The sequence below is a fragment of the Dryas octopetala genome, chromosome 9 (genome assembly GCF_963921425.1).
Source record: "Dryas octopetala chromosome 9, drDryOcto1.1, whole genome shotgun sequence".
NCBI lineage: Eukaryota > Viridiplantae > Streptophyta > Magnoliopsida > Rosales > Rosaceae > Dryas > Dryas octopetala.
Window position 1 is genome coordinate 9564127 of NC_141374.1, and position 20636 is coordinate 9584762.

At 34.4% G+C, this 20636-nt stretch overlaps 2 protein-coding genes across 2 annotated transcripts; one reads left to right on the top strand and one right to left on the bottom strand.

Moving 5' to 3' along the window:
• The first annotated feature begins 2989 nt into the window (after positions 1 to 2989).
• On the top strand, positions 2990 to 4287 carry LOC147273815 (sulfated surface-like glycoprotein). Its single transcript, XM_086227409.1, has one exon. It carries the CDS (start codon positions 3168 to 3170, stop codon positions 4086 to 4088), a length of 921 nt encoding a protein of 306 aa, XP_086083535.1. The 5' UTR covers positions 2990 to 3167; the 3' UTR covers positions 4089 to 4287.
• Positions 4288 to 7260: 2973 nt separating this feature from the next.
• Positions 7261 to 12304, bottom strand: APT3 (adenine phosphoribosyl transferase 3). The gene is made up of 6 exons (XM_086256368.1): positions 12077 to 12304; positions 11704 to 11814; positions 9152 to 9244; positions 8206 to 8355; positions 7805 to 7863; positions 7261 to 7671 (listed from the first exon to the last, which is right to left on the bottom strand). The coding sequence occupies exons 1-6, from the start codon at positions 12156 to 12158 to the stop codon at positions 7618 to 7620; spliced, it is 549 nt and encodes a 182-aa protein (XP_086112494.1). The 5' UTR covers positions 12159 to 12304; the 3' UTR covers positions 7261 to 7617.
• Between the last annotated feature and the right edge of the window lie 8332 nt (positions 12305 to 20636).

A 20636-nucleotide genomic window follows, 5' to 3' on the forward strand; every position in this document is an offset into this window, starting at 1 on the left:
GCTTTGATTATCTCAGTAAAATTGTCTCCTTGTGTAGCTACAAAACCCACTATCCCAATGACCACCAAACTCTGTGCAAAACCCACTAATTAATTAGTGCCTAAAATTGCCTGTGGGGTTTAGCAAGAGAACAAGAAGATAAAACTAGTAGAGGCCTTGTCGTTTTACTAGTTTAAATTTCAGAGCTTTTTTAGATGCATTCTCGATCTGCCAGTATCCATTGTCTCTTTCTTCTATTCTTCTATCCTTCTATTCTATTCCCACTCACTTCAAACTCCTATGAAAGATTCCACCTCATTCTATCCCCTTACTTTTAAGAATATGGAATTCAGAAAATATAAAATATAAAATACAATCTCTAAGTTGCATGAAAAATACACATTACTATGATATACAAATACATTTTTAACATTTAAGTTTTGACAAATTTATTTTCTCACACTACTTGTATTTGCATAGCATATGACATCCATAGATACCATAAATGAACTCTTTCAAATAGTAAAATTGAGGGCTAATTACAAAGTACCTCTCTCAAATTTGCTGTAATTACAAAGTACCCCTCCCAAATTTACTGGCTAATTACAAAATACCTCTCCCAAATAGCAGTATTTTCTATTATTCTACTCTGACCATTGGTGCATGCATGCAAAGGGTCTCATGTGCAAACCTCACTTGTGAGTATTGTACCAGCTATATGCAAACCATGATTGTCCTTAATCTTGCTAAACATTTAATTACAAAACATTTAACCATATATGGCATAAGTTTTTTTTTTTTTTTTGGCCATGGAAACTGTGTATGGCATAAGTTAAGCCTTCACTTAAGAGTCAAAAAGAAAGTGTACTAAATTTTCGAAAAGGAAATAAGAAAAATTGGGTTCAGAACTTCAGATGGTTTCCTGCTTCATTGAAACTTAGAGTTCACCAAGAAATGAAAGAGTTATTAATTGTTTCTTTGATGTCAAGATGCAACAAAGTCATAAAGAATTCAGGGTTAGATGTCAGAGGCAAGCCTTTATTTGAAAATGACTTGACTAGTTAGGCACTTACCGACTGATCATGTATACTTTCAAATGAATGCAAATAAAGGCCCTGTTTGGGGAGATCTCAGTTGATTCATCGATACTAATTAAGTAATTAAGTTGATTAATTGCTACTTCATTATCAGCCACTTTTATGGTGATTGAGACTTGAGAGCAATTAAAATTCAAATTTGAAGAGAGAAAAAAAAATTGGCATTCCCTTCAATATAAAAAAAAGGTTATTCAAACTAGAGCTGCCTAGATAATGGTATCCACATTTGACCTATATTTTGCTTTACATGAGGTTTTGAAGCTTTGAGTCTCAATTTCTATCCACATGCATCATTGTAGTCTAGCAGTGTAGACCGTGTAGTGGGCTGTATTTCAATTTTCAAAGTCATAAAGAGTCCATCAAAGGAGAGAAAAAAAAAAAAAAACCATAGAGAAGGCCAGAAAATGGGAAAAAAGAGAGGAACGAAGTTAACGAACACATTCCATCAGAAAATTAATATACACATAAAATAGAATAGTTTTGGATGTTTTTTCTTGACTTCTCATTTTCTACCCTTTTTATTTTTTTGTGGATCTGGGATTTTCTGGCATTTTAACTTTCTCTATGAATTTAAGTATCAATAGATTTTTGGCCCCAAAGAATCTTTTGTTTCTTTGTTGTTGTAGGGCTTTTCTATCATTCTATGAAAACAACACAGCAACACAAAGAAATCTTCCTTCAATTGTGTCAGGCTCATAACCTTACTGATACGGACCTTCACAAACCCGCACGCACCACACATGTTAATATTTCTCCAATTAAGCCACTTGCAGCACGAAACGGGTATAAAGTTTTAGCAAAAGGTTTAGACATTACGGTGCGTGGTCTAATTCTTTATATAACAATTAATGACTTTTCATTTTTTTAATGTTGAATTACGCCAATGCTTTAATCAACGTTTCTCCAATACTTACAAAATAAATCTAATATCAATAATGAGTTACCAAAATTATTTTCCAAATAATGTCTTGACAACATCTTACTTGTTAATAAGAAATGAAATTCAGAAGGAGTTTAGATTTAAACAAAATAAAATGATAATGCATTATTTGGTGAACATAATTTGATAAATAAATATTGGTGAATGTAATGTAACAGTGTGAAATTAGAAAGAAACAAGCATCGCATTGAATATTTTGAAACCGCAAATCAAATCTGTTAAATTAGCTCGTTCTTGTAATCGGGTAACGCATACTCTTACTAAACATATGCCATTGTTCTCGGAAATAACTTATCTATCACGGTTGTATATATTTTTTGTATCTACCTTTCTCATAATGTGATTTAGTACGTGATGAAAGAGATAAACACAATAGTGTATACATCTGTTACATGAAAGTCTTGCTCACTGTTTTGAGGTTTTCAGGTGTGGATTGAAGGACTCGGATTGGTTGTCTTCTGCATTATCTTTGAATGTATTGCAACTTTAATTACGTAAATAAAGCCTCTTTATTACATAAAAATTCCCTTAATTTGGTTTAAAACCTCCTCCTTCCACAATCATAATCAATAATGTTATTTGGCAAAAAAAAGAAAAAGAAATGATGGACAAAGTTATAAATCATGATTTCTTTTTTGGTCGATAAATCATGATAGAGAATCGAAATGATGAACAGATCTAACCCCAACAAAAAAACAAGCTAATCAATCATATACAACCAACTGCAACTTGTATCATATAAAATCCTACCAGAGTAACCAGACAATCTCTCTCTACCCCATTGTCCATTGACGAAATTTGTTTTCTTTGAGCAGCATGCTTCATGCTTCTCAACCATGAAGAGAAAGAAAGAGACAGATAAAAAAATCCACGTGGGTATTCCAAAATCTTCAGAAGGGCATTCCTGTAATTTCACCCCCTGACGTATAGGTTGAAAGTTGAAAAACCCATTTAATGAACGCGCCATATCTCTCTCCTCCAATTCATTCTGTCTTTTCTCCCAAGACTGAAACCAGAAGAGAGAAGAAGATGAGAGCTCGTCCGACCCAACAAACCCATTGAAAAAAAGCTTCAACCCAGAAAGAGAGAGAGTGAGAGAGAGAGAGAGAGAGAGAGAGAGAGGGGAAACGGTGTCGTTTTGAGGTCCTTTAATGGCGAGTGGGTGGGTCAAGTCGTTGCAATGCAAATCAAGAGCATTCGAAGACGTTTACCACCCGAACCCGAAAAACCTCATGCACAGTGTGAGTTGCAGAAAGAGCGTCCAAAACATCAATGACGTCATCGACACCACCAAACACAGCAACAAGCCCAGAAAACCCAAGCTGCCACCGCCGATTCCGCAGCCGTCTCCACCACCACGCAAACGATCCAACAACCCCAAATGCCTACGACCCGCCAAATCCGAACCCGCTTCGAGCCCCACCCAACGCTCCGGCATAACCTCTTCGATCCGACCCGCCCGAGCCCGCGACCCGTTTCTTCCGGCCTTGACCGAACTCCCCGAGGGACACCCTTCGCGCAACGTCGTCGAGATTATTTTTCACACCAGCTGGAGCCCGAAAGCGTTTTCGGGTCGGATCGAGATGATATTCAAGGTCCAGAACGGGTCGAAGACGGTGGCCCGGTTCGAGGAGTACCGCGAGGTCGTGAAGGCTCGAGCTCGGGCCGGGTCGGAGGGTCCGAAAGTGGGGTCCGAGTGCGAGGAGGAGGAGAATGCGCGGTGCGTCGCGGACGGAAACGAGGTCATGCGGTTCCACTGCCTGGGCCCACCATCCGGCAGTGGGGTCTACGACGCGTTTGGTGGCGCGTGGGGGCTCCACGGCGGCAAGAGCTCCGCGATATGCACGTTTTCGGGTAGCGGTGTGGCCCACGAGAATGCGGGTGGGGCCAGGGGGAGGAGGGCCATGTTGGTTTGTCGGGTCGTTGCGGGTCGGGTCTCGAAGCAACTGGAGCTCGAATCGTTGCTGGGTGGCCGGGTCGGGTTCGACTCGGTGAGTGGGGACAATGGCGAGTTGCTTGTGTTTGATCCACGTGCGGTGTTGCCTTGCTTTCTTATCATCTATAAACTGTAAAATACAATGTTCCTTTTTCTTTTTTAACTTTTGTCATTTTTATATTATATATGTTTGTGGGGGTTTGATCTTCTTCTTCTTCTTGCATTTATCAACTCAATTTTTTTTTTCTTGTTTTTTGGATTTTGATATTTTGTGTGATTATGGAAAAATTGAGTTGATAAATGCTTAATTAACGAATTTGCCGTTTTTATTCTTCTGTGATTAATGCTAATTAGTGTCATAATCACTGTTTGACCAATGTAATTAATGGGTTTTATTACATGGTTTTAATTTCTTTTATTTTGCTATAACTCAATTCATAGACTACTTTACCTCCAAGAGTCCTCACCCTCCCTTAAATTCAAAAAATTTGTTGTGTTATTCAAGATTTCATTGAACCTCCACATGTTGGTCACAAAGTCAATTATTTTGATAAGTTGATGTCGGTTATGGTGGCTCATGTTTTTCATGGGAACTATGATGCTAGTGCCTTGAAATAATTTTAATTGTTTTGGTGAGAAAGTTTGAAATCTAAGTAATCTACATGTCTTCTAACAGTCACCAAGAAACATAATGATGATAATTATGGTATGGAGAGTATTGTTTACACTCTTAGCAGCAGTGGAGGAGTTAACTGATAACAATATAAACATTTGAGTGAACTCATAACAATATAAGAAATGTCTAACCTATGGTCCTATGCAAAGGCTTCATGAAATATATATATATATATATATAAATTCAATTACAACTTCACAGCTAAATAATAATTCTGAGCAATTAAAATCGCATATACTATTTCAACCACTAAGTATTAATTCGACACCAAATTAATTCCATATATTAACACTTACAAATTAAGTATTGCTCAATAATGTTTCATTCCATATTTTTACAATCTTGTAGTGTAATATCTTTTTGGTTAATTTGGAGGGAACATCCTACTCTTAACTTATTATTCCACTCACCCTTACCACTTGAGCTAACTCAAAAAACTTGTTATAATGTAATATTCGAACTTAGAAGGAATGATAAATTTTTGTTATGCAACCAATGAAAATACCATCTGAAAAAGAGGGTGCAATTTATTCGTGAGGGCATGTTGTGTTATTAATGAGTTTGTGTCTATTAATGGTTAACCGAAACACAATGATTTCATATTGAATTATCGCGTCATATACAAATTGTCGCCCTAGTGTACTGTAGGGTTTCTATGATTACTGTGCTCCCTTCTTCAAGCAATAGGTTTTTATTCACATTTAGTGCTAGCTTCAAAGGATGGGGATGTAAGAAAGAGTACTGAGAAATCTAAAAGAATACATGAAAAAATGGTTGCACCTGGTTGGATATGGGCCATATGGCCTATGAGAGCTCTCAATCTCTCAGAAAAACAATAAAAATAACATAAAACACCAAACTGATTTATGCAAATTAGAAAGAGAGAAAGTACACATATATATGTTCATGGAGAAATTATTGTGTGTATGAGTGTATCACATGCTAATATGGTTTACGAATTCACTTAAATTATAACACGTGTACGATTATAAAAAAATAAAAGCTTACCAACTAATGATATTTCTCTCCCCAGTAACGAAAGAGGTTTCAAAATTGAATTCTTCCTCTCCAAATAAAAAAAGGTAAGAGTTCAGAATTTAAGTTTCGAACATAAAAATCCAAATAAACAACAGTAAATGACACTATCCAACATTAAATGACAGTATCCAGTTTGGCAGATTTGATTTAAAGGATTGAGAATGGAAAGACAAGCGAATGAAAAGCAAAGTTGTGCCTTTTCTACAAGTAGTAAGTGCTGTTGTTAGCTAGATTTTACAAATTCTGTTGTTGTTGAAGAGCCAAGAGAAATGCGATAAAAGAAATTTGGAATGGCTTGGGTCCAGACCAGTACCTCTCAATTGCTCAAAGCCTCAGGGGGAGGCCTTAATTGGTTAATTTGGCAAAGTACAGCGCAAGTCACGCAATTGCTGCCAAAACCTTTACTTGTCTTTGGAGAAAAATGAAAGACAGGAGATGGTGTATGGTCACAATCTTTGATGGAAACCTTATGCCCTATAAATTTAATCCTACTTACCAAAACTCTTACCATATCCACACATTACTTATATATAATACATATATCTATATGTTTTCAAAGCCAAGCAAAATAAAATATTCCATCTGCTAAAACATTCATTCTGCATGTGCCAAAAGAATTGAAAATTCTCCATGAAAGAAAAAAGAAAGTTTGTCTTCGTGGAATTGGATTTGGACCAGGACCAAGAAGAAAGAATAATGTGGCAGGCCCAATAAATGTCCAGTGGCATTGGGCCATGGTGACCACGCGTTTTAGAAGGCCCAAGAAGCAATGTGCTCAGCTCGGTCAGCTCCTCTCTCGTGAAAAAGTATATATATGATCATTGTGACTCTGCGCATAAACTAGTTATTGGTTTAGTAATATTTATCTCTGCAAGGTTGACTGCAAGTATTGTCCACATCGCCTCTCTCTCTCTCTCTTCTCCGTCACACTAGACGACCAGGGTAGCAACCAAGGTTGTCGGTTAAGATCGGTGATAAACAATTAAAAATTCTTTGTTAACATAAAATTTGAGATCCTAACAATACTCAAACCATAAACATAGTATTAATCTTACATGATCAACGTTCATAAACTATTGGGTGATAAGTGAGGAACATAGCTAAATAAGAAATACAATTTGGTTATGAATTTGGATTAGATTATGAGAAGATATACCATTCGCCTCACTTAAGAAACCTTTTTTTTTTTGGCCGGGGCCTCACTTAAGAAACTTAACATGTGAAACTTAACTTGTAAATTTATTTCAATGAATTATTTAATTTCACAAGTATGTTAAATCCAAACATTAAATAAGTTCTCTCACTTAATGCTCATGTTAAGTCCCTTAGATAAGCTGGATTGTAAGACATAGTATCAAAAGTATGACTCAGGCATGTCCAAATCAACATGAAGTTCTCCATACCCTCAACTCGAATTTGATTGAAATGAAAATTTCTCATCACAAGCTCAAACTCCCTCTTAACTTATCCATACATACACACACAAGATTGCATTCAACATGCACCGTGGTTAACTTCCATTGAGAAGACATAAATTTGCCATAAAACTGTGTAAGCAAAATTGCAAATAATCATCCTTGACTGTTGATACGGCTCTGAAGTCTGAACCCAAGGAAACAAAGATGCGTTGCATAAATTCAGTTCTCATAAAAAAAAAAAAAAAGAAAAAAAAAAAAAAGAGTCCCTACAGCATTTCTAAAATCAAGAGCTTCACATAATTCAATGCTCTATGCTGCTACTACTACTACTACTACTACTAGGTAAAATGAAGGGTCTCAATAACCAAAGTTGATCAAAATTCATTAATCATAGAAACAGGGGAAGGGGATGGATGGGGTGAATCAAATCGAATTCCAGAGATGAGAGTAGTCCATAATGTGCCTCTAATGTACATTTCTGTCATGCAGCATCGTTGTCGCTCCAGGTGATGAATCATATAGTCCTGCCGGGATCAGTGGTATTCCACTAGTACATACAATGGCTTCCCATTCAATCGCTCACGACCCTGCAACAGCCAGAAACATGAAGTCACTGACACTGGTGGCCCAAAACTTGACAATGCAAAAGGAGCCAAAGAGTGCTTTCTTTTGTTTTCTTAGTCATATGACTGAGAAATGCCAAGGTTCAAAACAACACACCTGTAAATCTGGCAATTCAATAACACATGCACATTCAACCACTTCTGCTCCCACGCGTTCTGAGAGAACACATTTAGTTTAAGAAAAGTGAAGAGCAAATCAGCACTGAGATCTTACTAGCATCCACAAACTTAAATTATGATGCAAAGGAGCAAAGCAAGCAAATCAGAAGTACACAGATTCTGCCACCAAGGTTAGCAGAACAATTAACTGATCAAGAAAATTTAGATGGTGCACCAATTCTAACTAAACAAATTATCAATCAACCAACAAATTCTAAACTGAAACATGAATCATGACACAGATCACCAATGGATGCACTAGTGACTAGTCCCATAGAGAAAATATATGTTGTTTCAATATTTAAACAACAGCTTGTTTAGAATATGAAAAGTGATTACCCAATAAATTCATTGCTGCACAGAGTGTGCCTCCTGTGGCTATTAAATCATCAACCACCAGAGCACGCTCACCACGTTCTACTGCTCCAACATGCATCTCAAGACGGTCCCTTCCATATTCCAAAGTGTACTCTTCAAAAATAACATCACCTGTCATCATGGCAAAGTTTTACAACAATCCCATAAAAATCTCAAGAGGAAAAAGAGATGCAAAAGTATACGTAAGACAGCCCTCCTAAATGTAGTTCCCAAGCTACATAACTGCATGTCAGATGCTCATATTAGAACATTGAAAATATATAAATTCATAATTATCAAGAACATCGTGAACCATCTAGGTGGTATACAACAAAAAAATAAGCTCTATAGTTCATTAGAGCAAGAATGCCTACATGATCCTTAACCTTTTAAGACAAATTAAGAGAAGCATTTTAGCTAAAACATTATATACATGGCACAATGGAAGACAGGCAAGGACTGAAGAGGACAGGAATACATATATTTTAATGCAAGAATTAGACAACAAAATTCGAATACAAGCATAAGTTATCAAGCATTCTGAGTTGCTCAATATCAGGGCAGCTCCAAGCATTTTCTTTATGCCATTACACATCAAAGGCCCAATTCATCGACATTATAGTTACATCCACTTATACACTCTGTAACAAAGGTTAAACTTGAAGAATCCAAAATATTCCCTTAAATGCAAATCTAAAATATGTCAACCAACCGTCTTGCACTTGATCACAAAACGCTAAGATCTATATATCAGTAAGTAGCATCTGAATGTCATACAAGATTGCTGTTTGAAGACAAGTTCTATCGCAGAGCATCAACAACCTTTGCTATACTTATCATATGAACATGCTATACATAATTGGACAAACAACATCATAGAGTCAATACCAAGAGATGTAGGCAAAATATCTAATAGGATAAAAATTACCAGGCAACTTCCTTGGTTTTCTCAGTGGGACAAATTTTGCTCCTATTGCTAATGCAATGGGAGGACCAAAAATAAAACCTCGAGCCTCAATTCCTGGAATAAGCAAGAAAGAAACCTCATATTTCAGAACACTACATAAAACTTGAGACTTCAAACAACACTAAGAAATAATTGATACATCATGCATGAAGAGCATTTAAAACCTGCCAAGCACCAACATAAATAAATCATGAAAGAACTTATAAATATAGATAGATGGAAGGGGGGGGGGGGGGGGGGGGGAAAGACATTGCTTGCCTGTTGTTACTAATAAATTTTGAATTTCCAAAAATTTGATAAAAAGAAAGACACTTGACCTATAAAGTCAACATCATCACTGAATGAATTTAGCACAGGGATAGCAAAGGCCAATTCAAAAAACCCATACCATGTGATAAACAGGTAAAAAGTAAAATTTCATACAAGGTAATCACTATAACTTATGAAAGGCCCCAGCAAGCACAATTTCTGTGTAAATCATAATTAGAGCAATAAAAGTGTGCTAGCACAAATAATTGAAGATGTACCATCCACCTACAGAATGCTGACAAGGGATGCGAACAACGGCACTTTTAACGTGCAAATGAGTTAAAATCCGTTTGACTGCATCTTTATTGTCAGGTTTTTAAGTTTTCACTGGGATAGAATGATCTCTAGACACTGGTCCAGCCATATTCAGGTCCCCATCAAAACAGAAACAGTAAAAGACAGGTTTTAAAGTTTCCACTAAAAAATGATCTCTAGTCCCTGGCTCAACACAAACAGTAAAAAACAGGTTAAGTTTCCACTAGGGTACAAATACTCTCTAGACAATGGTCCAACCATGTTCAGGTGAATCAGGTCCCTGGCTCAACAGAATGGCGTTGTGAGGGCGTAAAAAAGGAAAGAAAAGATTTTGCTAAACAATTTATTATAGAAACAAAAGAAATGTAAACTGAAAGAAAGGCATTTTGAACATAATTCTCAGTGCATAGACAAAATGGAATCAATTGTTCTGCTACAAAGTTACAAACACACAAATGGGAATGACAAAAAAAGTCAACAAAATAAAAGTTCTAATATGGCATAAGACTACTACAACTATGGCAAATCATAGTATTTTCATGTCAAATTTAAAAGTTTAATCTTCAAGGGCTAATATTTGGATTCCATGGTAATTGAGGACAACATAAAACTACGTACCAGTTCTAGTAGCAAAAATAAAGCACAGACAATAATCCGACTAGGTAACATCAATTAAAATGACAATAGATAAGAACATGCTAATCCTCATCTTTTCAAGAGGAAACACCACATGGCACATTTTATCCATTTCAGGGTATAATTTGCTGGAAGATTCCAAAATAGGTTTAAAGGTTAACACAAGAAGACAGCTTAAGTCCACAGATAAGCGCACAAACAGATAGATCCTAGTGTACACACATCAGGACAAAACATACATAAACAAATTTGAACCAACTCATTTGGGAAATGAATATAATAACTGGGAATCAAGGCCCATCAATAATGAGATCACATTAGATTATCAGCTCCGTGGGACCTATAGTAGTATATTTGGATACCTGCTATAATCTATGAATGCAATGCAAAGCAAGTGTATACATAATCAAATGTGACATTACAAGCTCTAGATTCCTTGATTCCACAATGTAATACTTCCAAAATTTATAGATGTCACAGACGAAGCACAACAATATAGTTTTCAATGGTTCTTTTTATCAACTTTGAAGAGTCAAACAAAAGGGGTCGGATAAAAGTAATCTACAGAAACAAGCCAAGACAGCGCATATTCAAAACCTTAGTTTAGTAAACTGATTTAAGTCATAATATTGAACTCCAACAGTGCACAGCAACTCAAGGAGACAAAGAAGGGCAGCATAGATAGATAGATATATATATGTAGAGAGAGAGAGAGAGAGAATAAACAAGGGTCATCTAACAGTAAAGTTGGAAACCCACATTATAATGAAGCCAAAAAATTCGGCCCAATTGAAAACGGGGTCCACTTTTAACAAGGTGGGCATCGATCACCAACCACCATATACGCAAATTGGATCCAAGCACATGCCCTCAAGAGAGAGGGAGAGGGAGAGAGAGAGAGAGAGAGAGAGAGAGAGAGAGAGAGCAAATGTGAGGTGCTGAAGGAAAAAAAAATAAAAAAGGAGAATAAAGAAAAGAACTTCACAGAGAGCTATCAGTGGCACAACCCACTAACAAAGCTTATAGTCAAACAAAAAATCACTCCCAAAACCCAGAGTGACTTCCATTTCCATGATGTCCCTTAGAAGCATTCAAAAGGACAACGAGAAGCTTATGCAATATAGAGCATTTCTGCATCACTCAGACCTACTTTTCTCGTAAGCATGGTCCCACCACCTTCAAGCTAATCACTGTTGTAAAAAGGTCTTTAAAAGCATTGGCTCAAATCTTTAACCCCCAGTTCTCTAACTCTTCTTCTACCCCCAAAACAAAACAAAAAAATAAAAAATCTTCCTTCTTTTTATCTTTTTTACCTGCAACCACTGAAATGTTTTTGCCTTTGTATCTCTCAACGAACAAATCGATTGTGTCCTTGAAAGCTTTTGGGTCCAGTAATAAAGTTGTGATATCCTGGAACATAATACCTGCACGGTATGGTAGTTGATGAACCAAAAATAAAAGAAGAAAATTTAGGCAAAGAAGAGCAGAACATACACAAACACAGCAAATACAGAAAGATGAACAACCCTTTTCTTTAGTATGCAAGAAAAGGGGAAAACAGAAATTGCAGAAACCAAAAATGAACTTTTTCAGCATAAAAACAGCACGTTGGGAAAAGAAAATAAATAAATACAAGCAAAAATTGGAAATAGAGAAAAAAAAAACAGATAGAAAAGAAGAACAAACCAGGTTTGGGGAAATTTGGGACGACCCGAATCTTGGTTTTGATACCATGGATGCGAGGGTCTTCGTCTTTGAAAGCCGACATTGTGTTGTGTATGCAAGAGACCCACTAGAACTCCCCTCTCAGTTTCTTCAGGTTTCCCTCACTTAAAAACCAGTTCCTTTTGTTTGTTTGTTTTTGTTTTGTGTACTGCAACAGTGACAAAACGAGAGAGAGAGAGAGAGAGAGAGAGAGAGAGAGAGAGAGAGAGAGGGGCAAAGGCACATAGACAAGAGAGAAGTAAGTATTTATAGAGAGAGAGAAGAGAGAGTGTGCAGCGTGTTTTCACTTTTCACTTTTCGAGAGAGAGTGTGTGCGCGCTTCGATAAGTAGGAAGACAGTAACAAGAGAGAGAGAGAGAGAAGGGATGACAGTTAAAGGATAAAAAGGTAACTAAGCATATATATATATATATATGGTTTCTGTTTTTCTTATCACGTGAGTGCTATACTGCTGCGTTTGAGAAATGCTAGTTGTCTTTTTTGTGCCTTTTATTTTCTTTATTTTTCTATCCATTGCACAGTATAATTTTATAATTGGAAATGTTCATTTTCTTAATCACCCTTTAACTAAATTAGCCAAATCAAAAAAGTCATTTAACTATTATTAAATCTATATATATAAAGCAAACTCTTCCCTTAGTGAAATTTTCATAAATTTCAAAAATACTCTTCTTCTAAAAAAAATGTTACAACAAGATAATTTAATAAATTAAGGGCCAAACAGATATCTCGTGTTCAGAATCGAGTAATATGCATCATTGTTAATATGTTTGATAGTATATATGTGAAGATTATAGCTAATTACATCTACCCTTTCACTCACCCTTTCTCTTACCAATTGGGCTAAAGCTCAAATCGTCTAAATGCAAACTGTGTAGCACTAGCCATGGAGAACTTGAATAAGCTAACTGCCAAATAAAATATATATATATATATATTTTTTTTGACAATCAATTGCATAAATGCTTTGAATTATTATTCAATATTTAATGATACTCAACGTCTATTTGATTGTTCATTATTCAAAAACAATATAATTAAATGATTAATGATGTGAGAAAAGAAGATAAGAATATTCTCATATTTATGGAGTTTAGATCGTTGTAGAAAGTGAGTGAGTAGAAAATGGTTGGGTAGAATAAATTTATTTATTTATTTTTTAGTTAAGTCCTTAAAGATCATTGTACAAAAGGATAAATTTGTCCTTATCATTTTCACAAGAATGTGAGTTGGGAAATAACACAAATGAGTGGAAATACAACCACTCAAAAACTGTTAAACCAATAATTTAAGTTAAAAGAATAAAATATAATTGTGACTTTGTGAGTTGGAGTTAACGTTAAACAAAAAAGTTACAATTTTACTGTATGCGCGTGTGAAGGCTAGTAAATAGACTATGAATCTTATCAAGCCATCTACTTATTAAATAATAATTAAATAACTAAATAATTTTTAATTTAATTTATTTTTTCAAAAAGTGATCTTGAAAAGAAATAATTTTAATCATAAAATTACACTACAAAATAAATAAAGAAAAGATAAGGTACATAAGAGAATTTTCTTAGTTAAGTTTTTCTCCCAAGTCCTAACCAATATAGAGATTTTTTATTATGGCCCGGTGAAAATCAATTGCATTAAACAAAAGCAACAATATAGAGAGTTAACTATTAGGCGCGGCTTGCTTCAGGCTGATTTCGCGCGCTATTTGAGTTACTGACTTACTGATTTGAGTGATTTCTATCATTCTATGGAAAGGACATCCAGCTCCTCTTCTTTTTTAATTCCCAGATTGTCCCTTTATTGCTTTGTATAGCCAAAAACCTTTATTTTTCATTATTTATATTTCTATCTCAACCATAAATAGAAAAATCTCTCTTGTTTTTATCACCTTAATACCTTATACAATCTTAATAACAATTTTCAAAATTAATGATAATATAGTAATTACTTATAGAGTAAATTTCACTTTGCACTTATGAGGTTTGCTCAGATTGTCAAGTTGCTCCCTTAGTTTTCAATTTTGACAATTTGAATTCAAAGACAATGTGGCTCCTCAATAAGTCTGGATAGTTAAACGTTAAATGCTTTAAATGTGACATATGTGGGACTCATATAATTAATTGTTGATGGTTAATTGCTTCAAATAAATTCAATTTTGCTTTTTATCACAAATTATCTCTCAATTTTCACCCAAATATAAATTTGGTCTTTAAAATGCATTTTCACTTAATGTGGTTCTCCATCTCTACTACCGTACATCAATATTGCCCTTCTTAAGTTGCAATAAAAGTTATTTGTTTTCTTTAAAAAAAAAAAAATTTAGGGAGAGAAATTTAAATTAGGGACATCTTTTTTTTAATCAATCAATTAATTAGGAACATATTTCAATAATATAGAGAAAAATACCACTACATCAATAACAAGTTGGTAAAGACATCCACTTTTGAAAAAAAATGATTATATAACTTCAATATATTTGTAATGTCACTACACCGTTACCTAATTTATCAATTCCTTTTCTTTTTTTTCTTTTCTTTTTTCCATATATATGCACAAGTACTCTAAGCAGCTTGATCAATCATATATGGCTACAAATCAATTCCTCACATTCCTTTTTAGAGAGGAGCCCCAATCCTCTACTGATTTTTGGTGTCATCTTTAGGAGGAATAGCTATCAAAGTTTTTCAGAGGTGAGCCAAAGAAAAAGATGTTTCTCAATATCATCAACCATAATTTTAATTTGATCGTCATAATTAGATACTACAATATCATTTAGTAATTGGGACCGTTTACTTAATTGGTCCAAATCGATCAGTCCATTTAATTGAATGTTATTTCAACATCCAACAATAATTCGCATTTGTTACAACCATAACTACAATGGCCAATTCGATCTGTCATAGCTATTATGGGGACAAACCTAGCTAGCCACTTGAAATCTAAGATACCGTATCGATAAGAACTGTAAAAAGAAGTAGATATATGTGTTAGCCAATAACAATCATCCACACTCTTAGTGGCATGTGAATATGTCTTTGAATTGTCCTCTGGAAGCTTTGAAGATATCATATATCAACTTAAAAAGAACACATATTCTATAAATACATAACCTCCTATTCATCTATGCTGCTAAGGGAAGCCTTTGACGATATGCTAAGGGAAGCTAGGTAGTTTGGTTCAACACGGTTTCTCCCTTGTTACTTTCCATTTGCCAAAGTAAATCCCAATAATTAAACTGAACTTCTTTTTCGTTTTAACTATAAACATATTTGGGGAAATTTTACTTAATTTAACTCGATTATCTATGGTAGACGGGGGAGGATTATAGTTTCAATATTATAATACACTCACATTTATTGGGTTTGTGTAACTCGATATACAAACCATGAGTATGGATGAAATGTCATCCCACATCAGAAGGTGGCTCAACAATATATATTGTACAATATATAAGTTGAGTAATCTACTATGTACTAATAATACCAAAGCCTTTTGAGATAAAACTCACATTTGTTGGTTGGGACCTCTCTCAAAGTTAGAGAGAGAAATATTACTAAACTATTAACTAGTTGATTCTTTTATCTTATTTAAATACCTTATATTTCTCACGATTCATGGGTATCACAACCTCCCTTAGCTTTATTTATAACTAAACTTCTGCATTCTTGCCAAAAAAAAAATCATACTTGTCCATTGCACGATCCTTTTTAATGTGGGACACAATCATTTACATGCCTAAAAATCGACATTACCTCGTAGCACAGGGTGGAAAGTTTGTGACTGTCTACCCTAATTAATTTGCAACAAGACTTTACATCTATTGATCTGATCCAAAAAAAAAAAAAAAAAAGCAAAACCCTATCTCTATTTATTCTTCAAATTGTTAAATTGGAGATAACGGTGCAAAATATAGGTAGGAAAGATGTAAACCCCAAATACATAGATGAGAGATTGACTTTAACTGTCTCCAAATTCAAGTACTGAAACTATGATACCACTTGGACAACATGTAAGTCCCCCTCAACCCCACCATGACACCATCGATCCCTTATAATATTCCCCCAAAAGAAATACTTTGTTCCATTGTACCAACCACCAAAAGATATGCAAAGGACATGGTTGATCGACCAAAATTACATCGTCTGATCAATGACCCTGTGGAGCTGGCATCCACAGTAGTACTTGCAAGTAATGTTGAAGTCAGAACAGAACCAAACCCTTTTCTAATTACAGCTCCCTGACAATATTTTTGCCCCATCTCTATCTCTGTGTATCAGGTACTGTTGCTTTCAAATCTGCTTACTAATATTTTGTGGCCACCTCTCAAGTCTCATCCCTTTCACATTAACCCAAATTTCTTTTTCTCACTGCATGCAAACATCAAATTAATAGCAGCTAGCACAGCACCTGCCTAGCTAACTGTAAACTTAATTGTAAAGCCGAGTCATACGTGACAAATAATAAGATACACTAGATTTTGGAACTTTAAGTACATACCTTCCTTGGCCAAAAAAAAAGTACATACCTTAAAAATTCAGGACAGTGACTTGGCTATTGTACCCAAATCGAATAAATTGGCTCATGCCAGAGCTTAACTTCTAACCCTAACCTTAAAGGGTACTGCTCAAAGCCCAAATCACATTCTCACAGATACTTTTCTGAGAAGATCTTACTTGGGGTTTGTAATTAAGGCAAAAATAATTAAGATTTCACAACCATGCATAATTATCGAATCTTGGGGATACTCTTTTAAGTTTTAACCGTTAAAAGTATTATATGCAGCCTGCAGAGAAGATTCTTTGTCAAATAGCATGGTACTTAAACTATTAATTTTTGTCTTATTACATTAAACAAAGTTAACGAACAGTCTTAATAATTTATTTAAAAAATTAAAGTTGGTATGCTAAATTGCTAATTAATATTAGTCAACTTTTAAGAGTATGATATTTGCACACCAATTTTTCTCTCACTACACACTTCTTTTTCTTTTTTTAATTTTTCAAAATACACCCCAAAAATATTTAAAATACTCTCATTTACACAAAAAAAAAAAAAAAAAAAAACTAAAACCTAGCCAGCCCACCCTCATCCCCACCCCCGACGCCGATCTCGGCGACTATTGCCGACGGTTGAACCCGCCGACCTCGCTGTCTTTCTCCTTCCCTCTTTCTCTCTTTCCCTCTCTTTCTCCTTCCATCTCTCTCATCTCTTTTTCTCTGTCTAGTTTCTCTCTCCTTTCTCCTCTATGTCTCTCTCCGGTTGGTTGTAGGGTAGCCAGCCTCAAGATCGGTGGTCGACATCCGCCGATCTGGAGGGAGACAAGGTCACCAGCCCCTGCAATCGACCAGAGAGAGATAGAGAGGAGAGAGAAGCTAGACAAAGAAAGGAAGAGAGGAGAGAGATGGAAGGAGAGAGAGAGAGAGAGAGAGAGAGAGAGAGAGAGAGAGAGAGAGAGATGGATGTTGGCGGGTTGAACCGCCGGTGACTGTGGCGGTGCGCGGCGGAGTCAAGGTCGGGTTGGGGTCTAGACTTAGGTGGCAGGGTTGAGGTGTGTGTCCTTTTTGGTAATTTAGGTTTGGGTTAAAATGATAATTTACTAAATAAATGGGGAGAGATGTGTAATGAGAGAAAATAGAATGTGCAAAGAGCAGCCCTCACTTTTAATCCCCTCAATTTTTCCCTCATACAGTAGCAGATATTTTGTATTTTGTATTTTTTTTTTTTTGCAACAGCAGATATTTTGTATCTTAACCATTGCAAAAGACCATCTTAGGAAACAGGTACACAAACAGAAAAATCTGCCTCAAAAAAAGGGTTTGGAAATCTCTATCAAAAGGAACGAAAAAGTAAAACAAACAGAGGTTCTTGTGACTTGTAAGTAAATAATACTGCAGAAAGCTGCACAGTGTCTGCCTTAAAAGCAAAAGGGTTTTAAGACAATGGACCCTAGACCAGTAGACCACACATAAATTCCCCTAGCTAGCCAATTATCCACAATTAGGTGTAAGTTGTTGGGTAACCACCATTTATATATCATCAACAAAGCGATATAATCACTTTATGGATAAAGTGGATAAAATGATTAAATTTTTGGGTTCCTATGATGATTGTTGCAAGCTATATATTTACATTTTATTTCTTCCAAAAAGCTAATCTTGCCCACTTAGCAAGGTTAGATTTGCTTGCTGTTAAAAATATATATTTTAAATTAAATTAGAGTTACGTGTATAACCCTACATACAATACCAATTAGTTATTGAATAAAAAATCTCACAAGTTATGGTAAAGAGTCATCCATTATATATAAGAATTAAATCATACCATAATGTCCAAGTCTTTTGACAAAATCTCATCCGTCTGTTGCCACGAAAATTTGTGTGAATCCGTGAAAGTGTGTAATCCAACACATCAATAGAAGGTCAACAAAATAAGACCAATATGAAATAAAATTATAGGAGATTTAAAGTTCAGTCTATTTTATGAGTTTTTTTTTAAATTAAAATCGGTAGTGATTTAGAATTTTTAATCAAGTCTTTTTATTTTTTTTCTTTGACGGCTTTATGTTAGATTTTAATTTTGAGATTTTGCCCAAAATTCTGGAGTTAAAACCTAACATGCAGCCTCTACAAAATCTACTTTATACCCTAAAAAGGGAAATACCCTTCAAATCAAAGGAGAGCTTTATTATAAATTAAAAGGATTTTTTAATAAATTAAAAGGACTTTATTATAAATTAAAATAATTTTTTTATAAATTAAAATGACTTTATTATGAATTAAAATGATTTTCTTATAAATTTTAAAATACCCCCGATCTAAAAACTGTTTTTCTAAAGAACTCAAGCTTAATTATCTCTAAAATCAATCACTACCTTTAAGGAAAAAATAATATTGACTATCAATTATTTTTGTTTATATTTAATTAGAGGAAATTATAAATTTGGTCTACTTATTTTATACCTAGTTTAATTTTGGTTTACGATATTTCTTAAGTTCAATTTTGGTCCACTTATTTTATACATTATTCAATTTCGGTCCACGATCTTTTTTAAGTTATAATTTTAAATCTTTTTTGTTGTATTTTTTTCAATTATAATTAAAATATAAGTTATATTTCATCATTTCTTAGTCATATGAACCAATTTGGAGTACTAGAATCAAAGAGAATTGAAGTTTGGTGAAATTTGAAAAATTTGAAAAGTTTTCTAGAAAAAATTGGTAATTTTGGGTACTCTGCTTTGGGGCCAATTATCTTGAGTTTTAGAACTCCGATTTGAATGATCTATATGGTTGTAAAGAGGAGATGCATAACTTTAAAATAAGTAATGTTTGATGAATTTGGCTAAGATTTGATAGGGTAAAAGGCGAGACACATTTAAGAAAACAAAGCTAGACCTTTATTGAACAAGTAGAACAATTAGTAGACCAAAACAAAACTTAAAAAAGATTGTGGACCAAAATTAAATTAGGTATAAAATAAGTGGACCAAATATGTAATTTTCTCATTTAATTAATTCAGTGATAATTGAAGTGTTTTAATCATATTAGCTATGTAAATAACTAATCCCCACAATGCTAAATAATTATTTTTCATTTTTTATTTCTTAATCATATACATTTCAAAAGAATGTTATAATTATGTTTTATGAGTCAAGCTAATATGGGGGACTAATTATGAGAGATTGTTTTATAAGAGCCCTTAGATTAATAAAATGACACTTGGTTTGTCGACGTTATATTAGGTTTTTATTATAGGATTCCAAAATCTCATAGTCAAAATCTAACATGCAGTCTTTACAAGCCTCATTTTACACTCTAGAAGGGTATAGAGTGAACTTGTCGGCAGATGAGGTAAAAAACGAGACAAGGAATAAAATGAGTTTGGGAAAAGGTTTTTTTTTGTTATTTTTTTTTTTTTGGTTAGTAATTTAAAACAGGTTATTGAGTAATAAAATAGATATGAGTGACGTTAAATATGTGTCATTAGATTAATTTAAGAGCTCTTATAAAACAGTCTCTCACAGTCCCTCATAATTAGTTCCGCATACTAGCCATTCTATATGTTTTATTAGAATCACTAAACTCATTCTTGTGCTAGTCGATATTTGTGCTTTCGCATACGTCTATGGAGTAATTATCTTGTATGACTGTAATACAGTCAAGTAGTGTAACCAATTCATGTGTTTTAATATGGATAAATATTATTAATACTATATCATATAAGCATAAACTCGCCGTCTACCACTATTATAACATATAGATTGTTACACCACATAACCATATTATAGTTATACATACTTTTTACGTTTCTATGCGAGTATCTACGAATAAGATCCCACGCACATGAAGAATGTGATAAGAAACATAAATGTTGAGCAATAATTCAATAGAAATTATAAGAATCACCACATTTAATAACCACACTATTAATTAATAGTGCATTTTATACAGTTAATAAGACTTGTTGATACATGTGGGGTTCATTGAGAGATCAGAGAGTAATGCTGTTGTACTACATTTTT

Coding starts and splice junctions, on each gene's coding strand:
- LOC147273815 (XM_086227409.1), top strand. CDS start 3,168: ATGGCGAGTGGGTGGGTCAAGTCGTTGCAATGCAAATCAAGAGCATTC.
- APT3 (XM_086256368.1), bottom strand. CDS start 12,158: ATGTCGGCTTTCAAAGACGAAGACCCTCGCATCCATGGTATCAAAACC. Junction 9,245..11,703: donor AAACATTTCAGTGGTTGCAG/GTAAAAAAGATA, acceptor TGCTTATTCCAG/GAATTGAGGCTCGAGGTTTT. Junction 7,672..7,804: donor TTGAATTGCCAGATTTACAG/GTGTGTTGTTTT, acceptor TGGCTGTTGCAG/GGTCGTGAGCGATTGAATGG.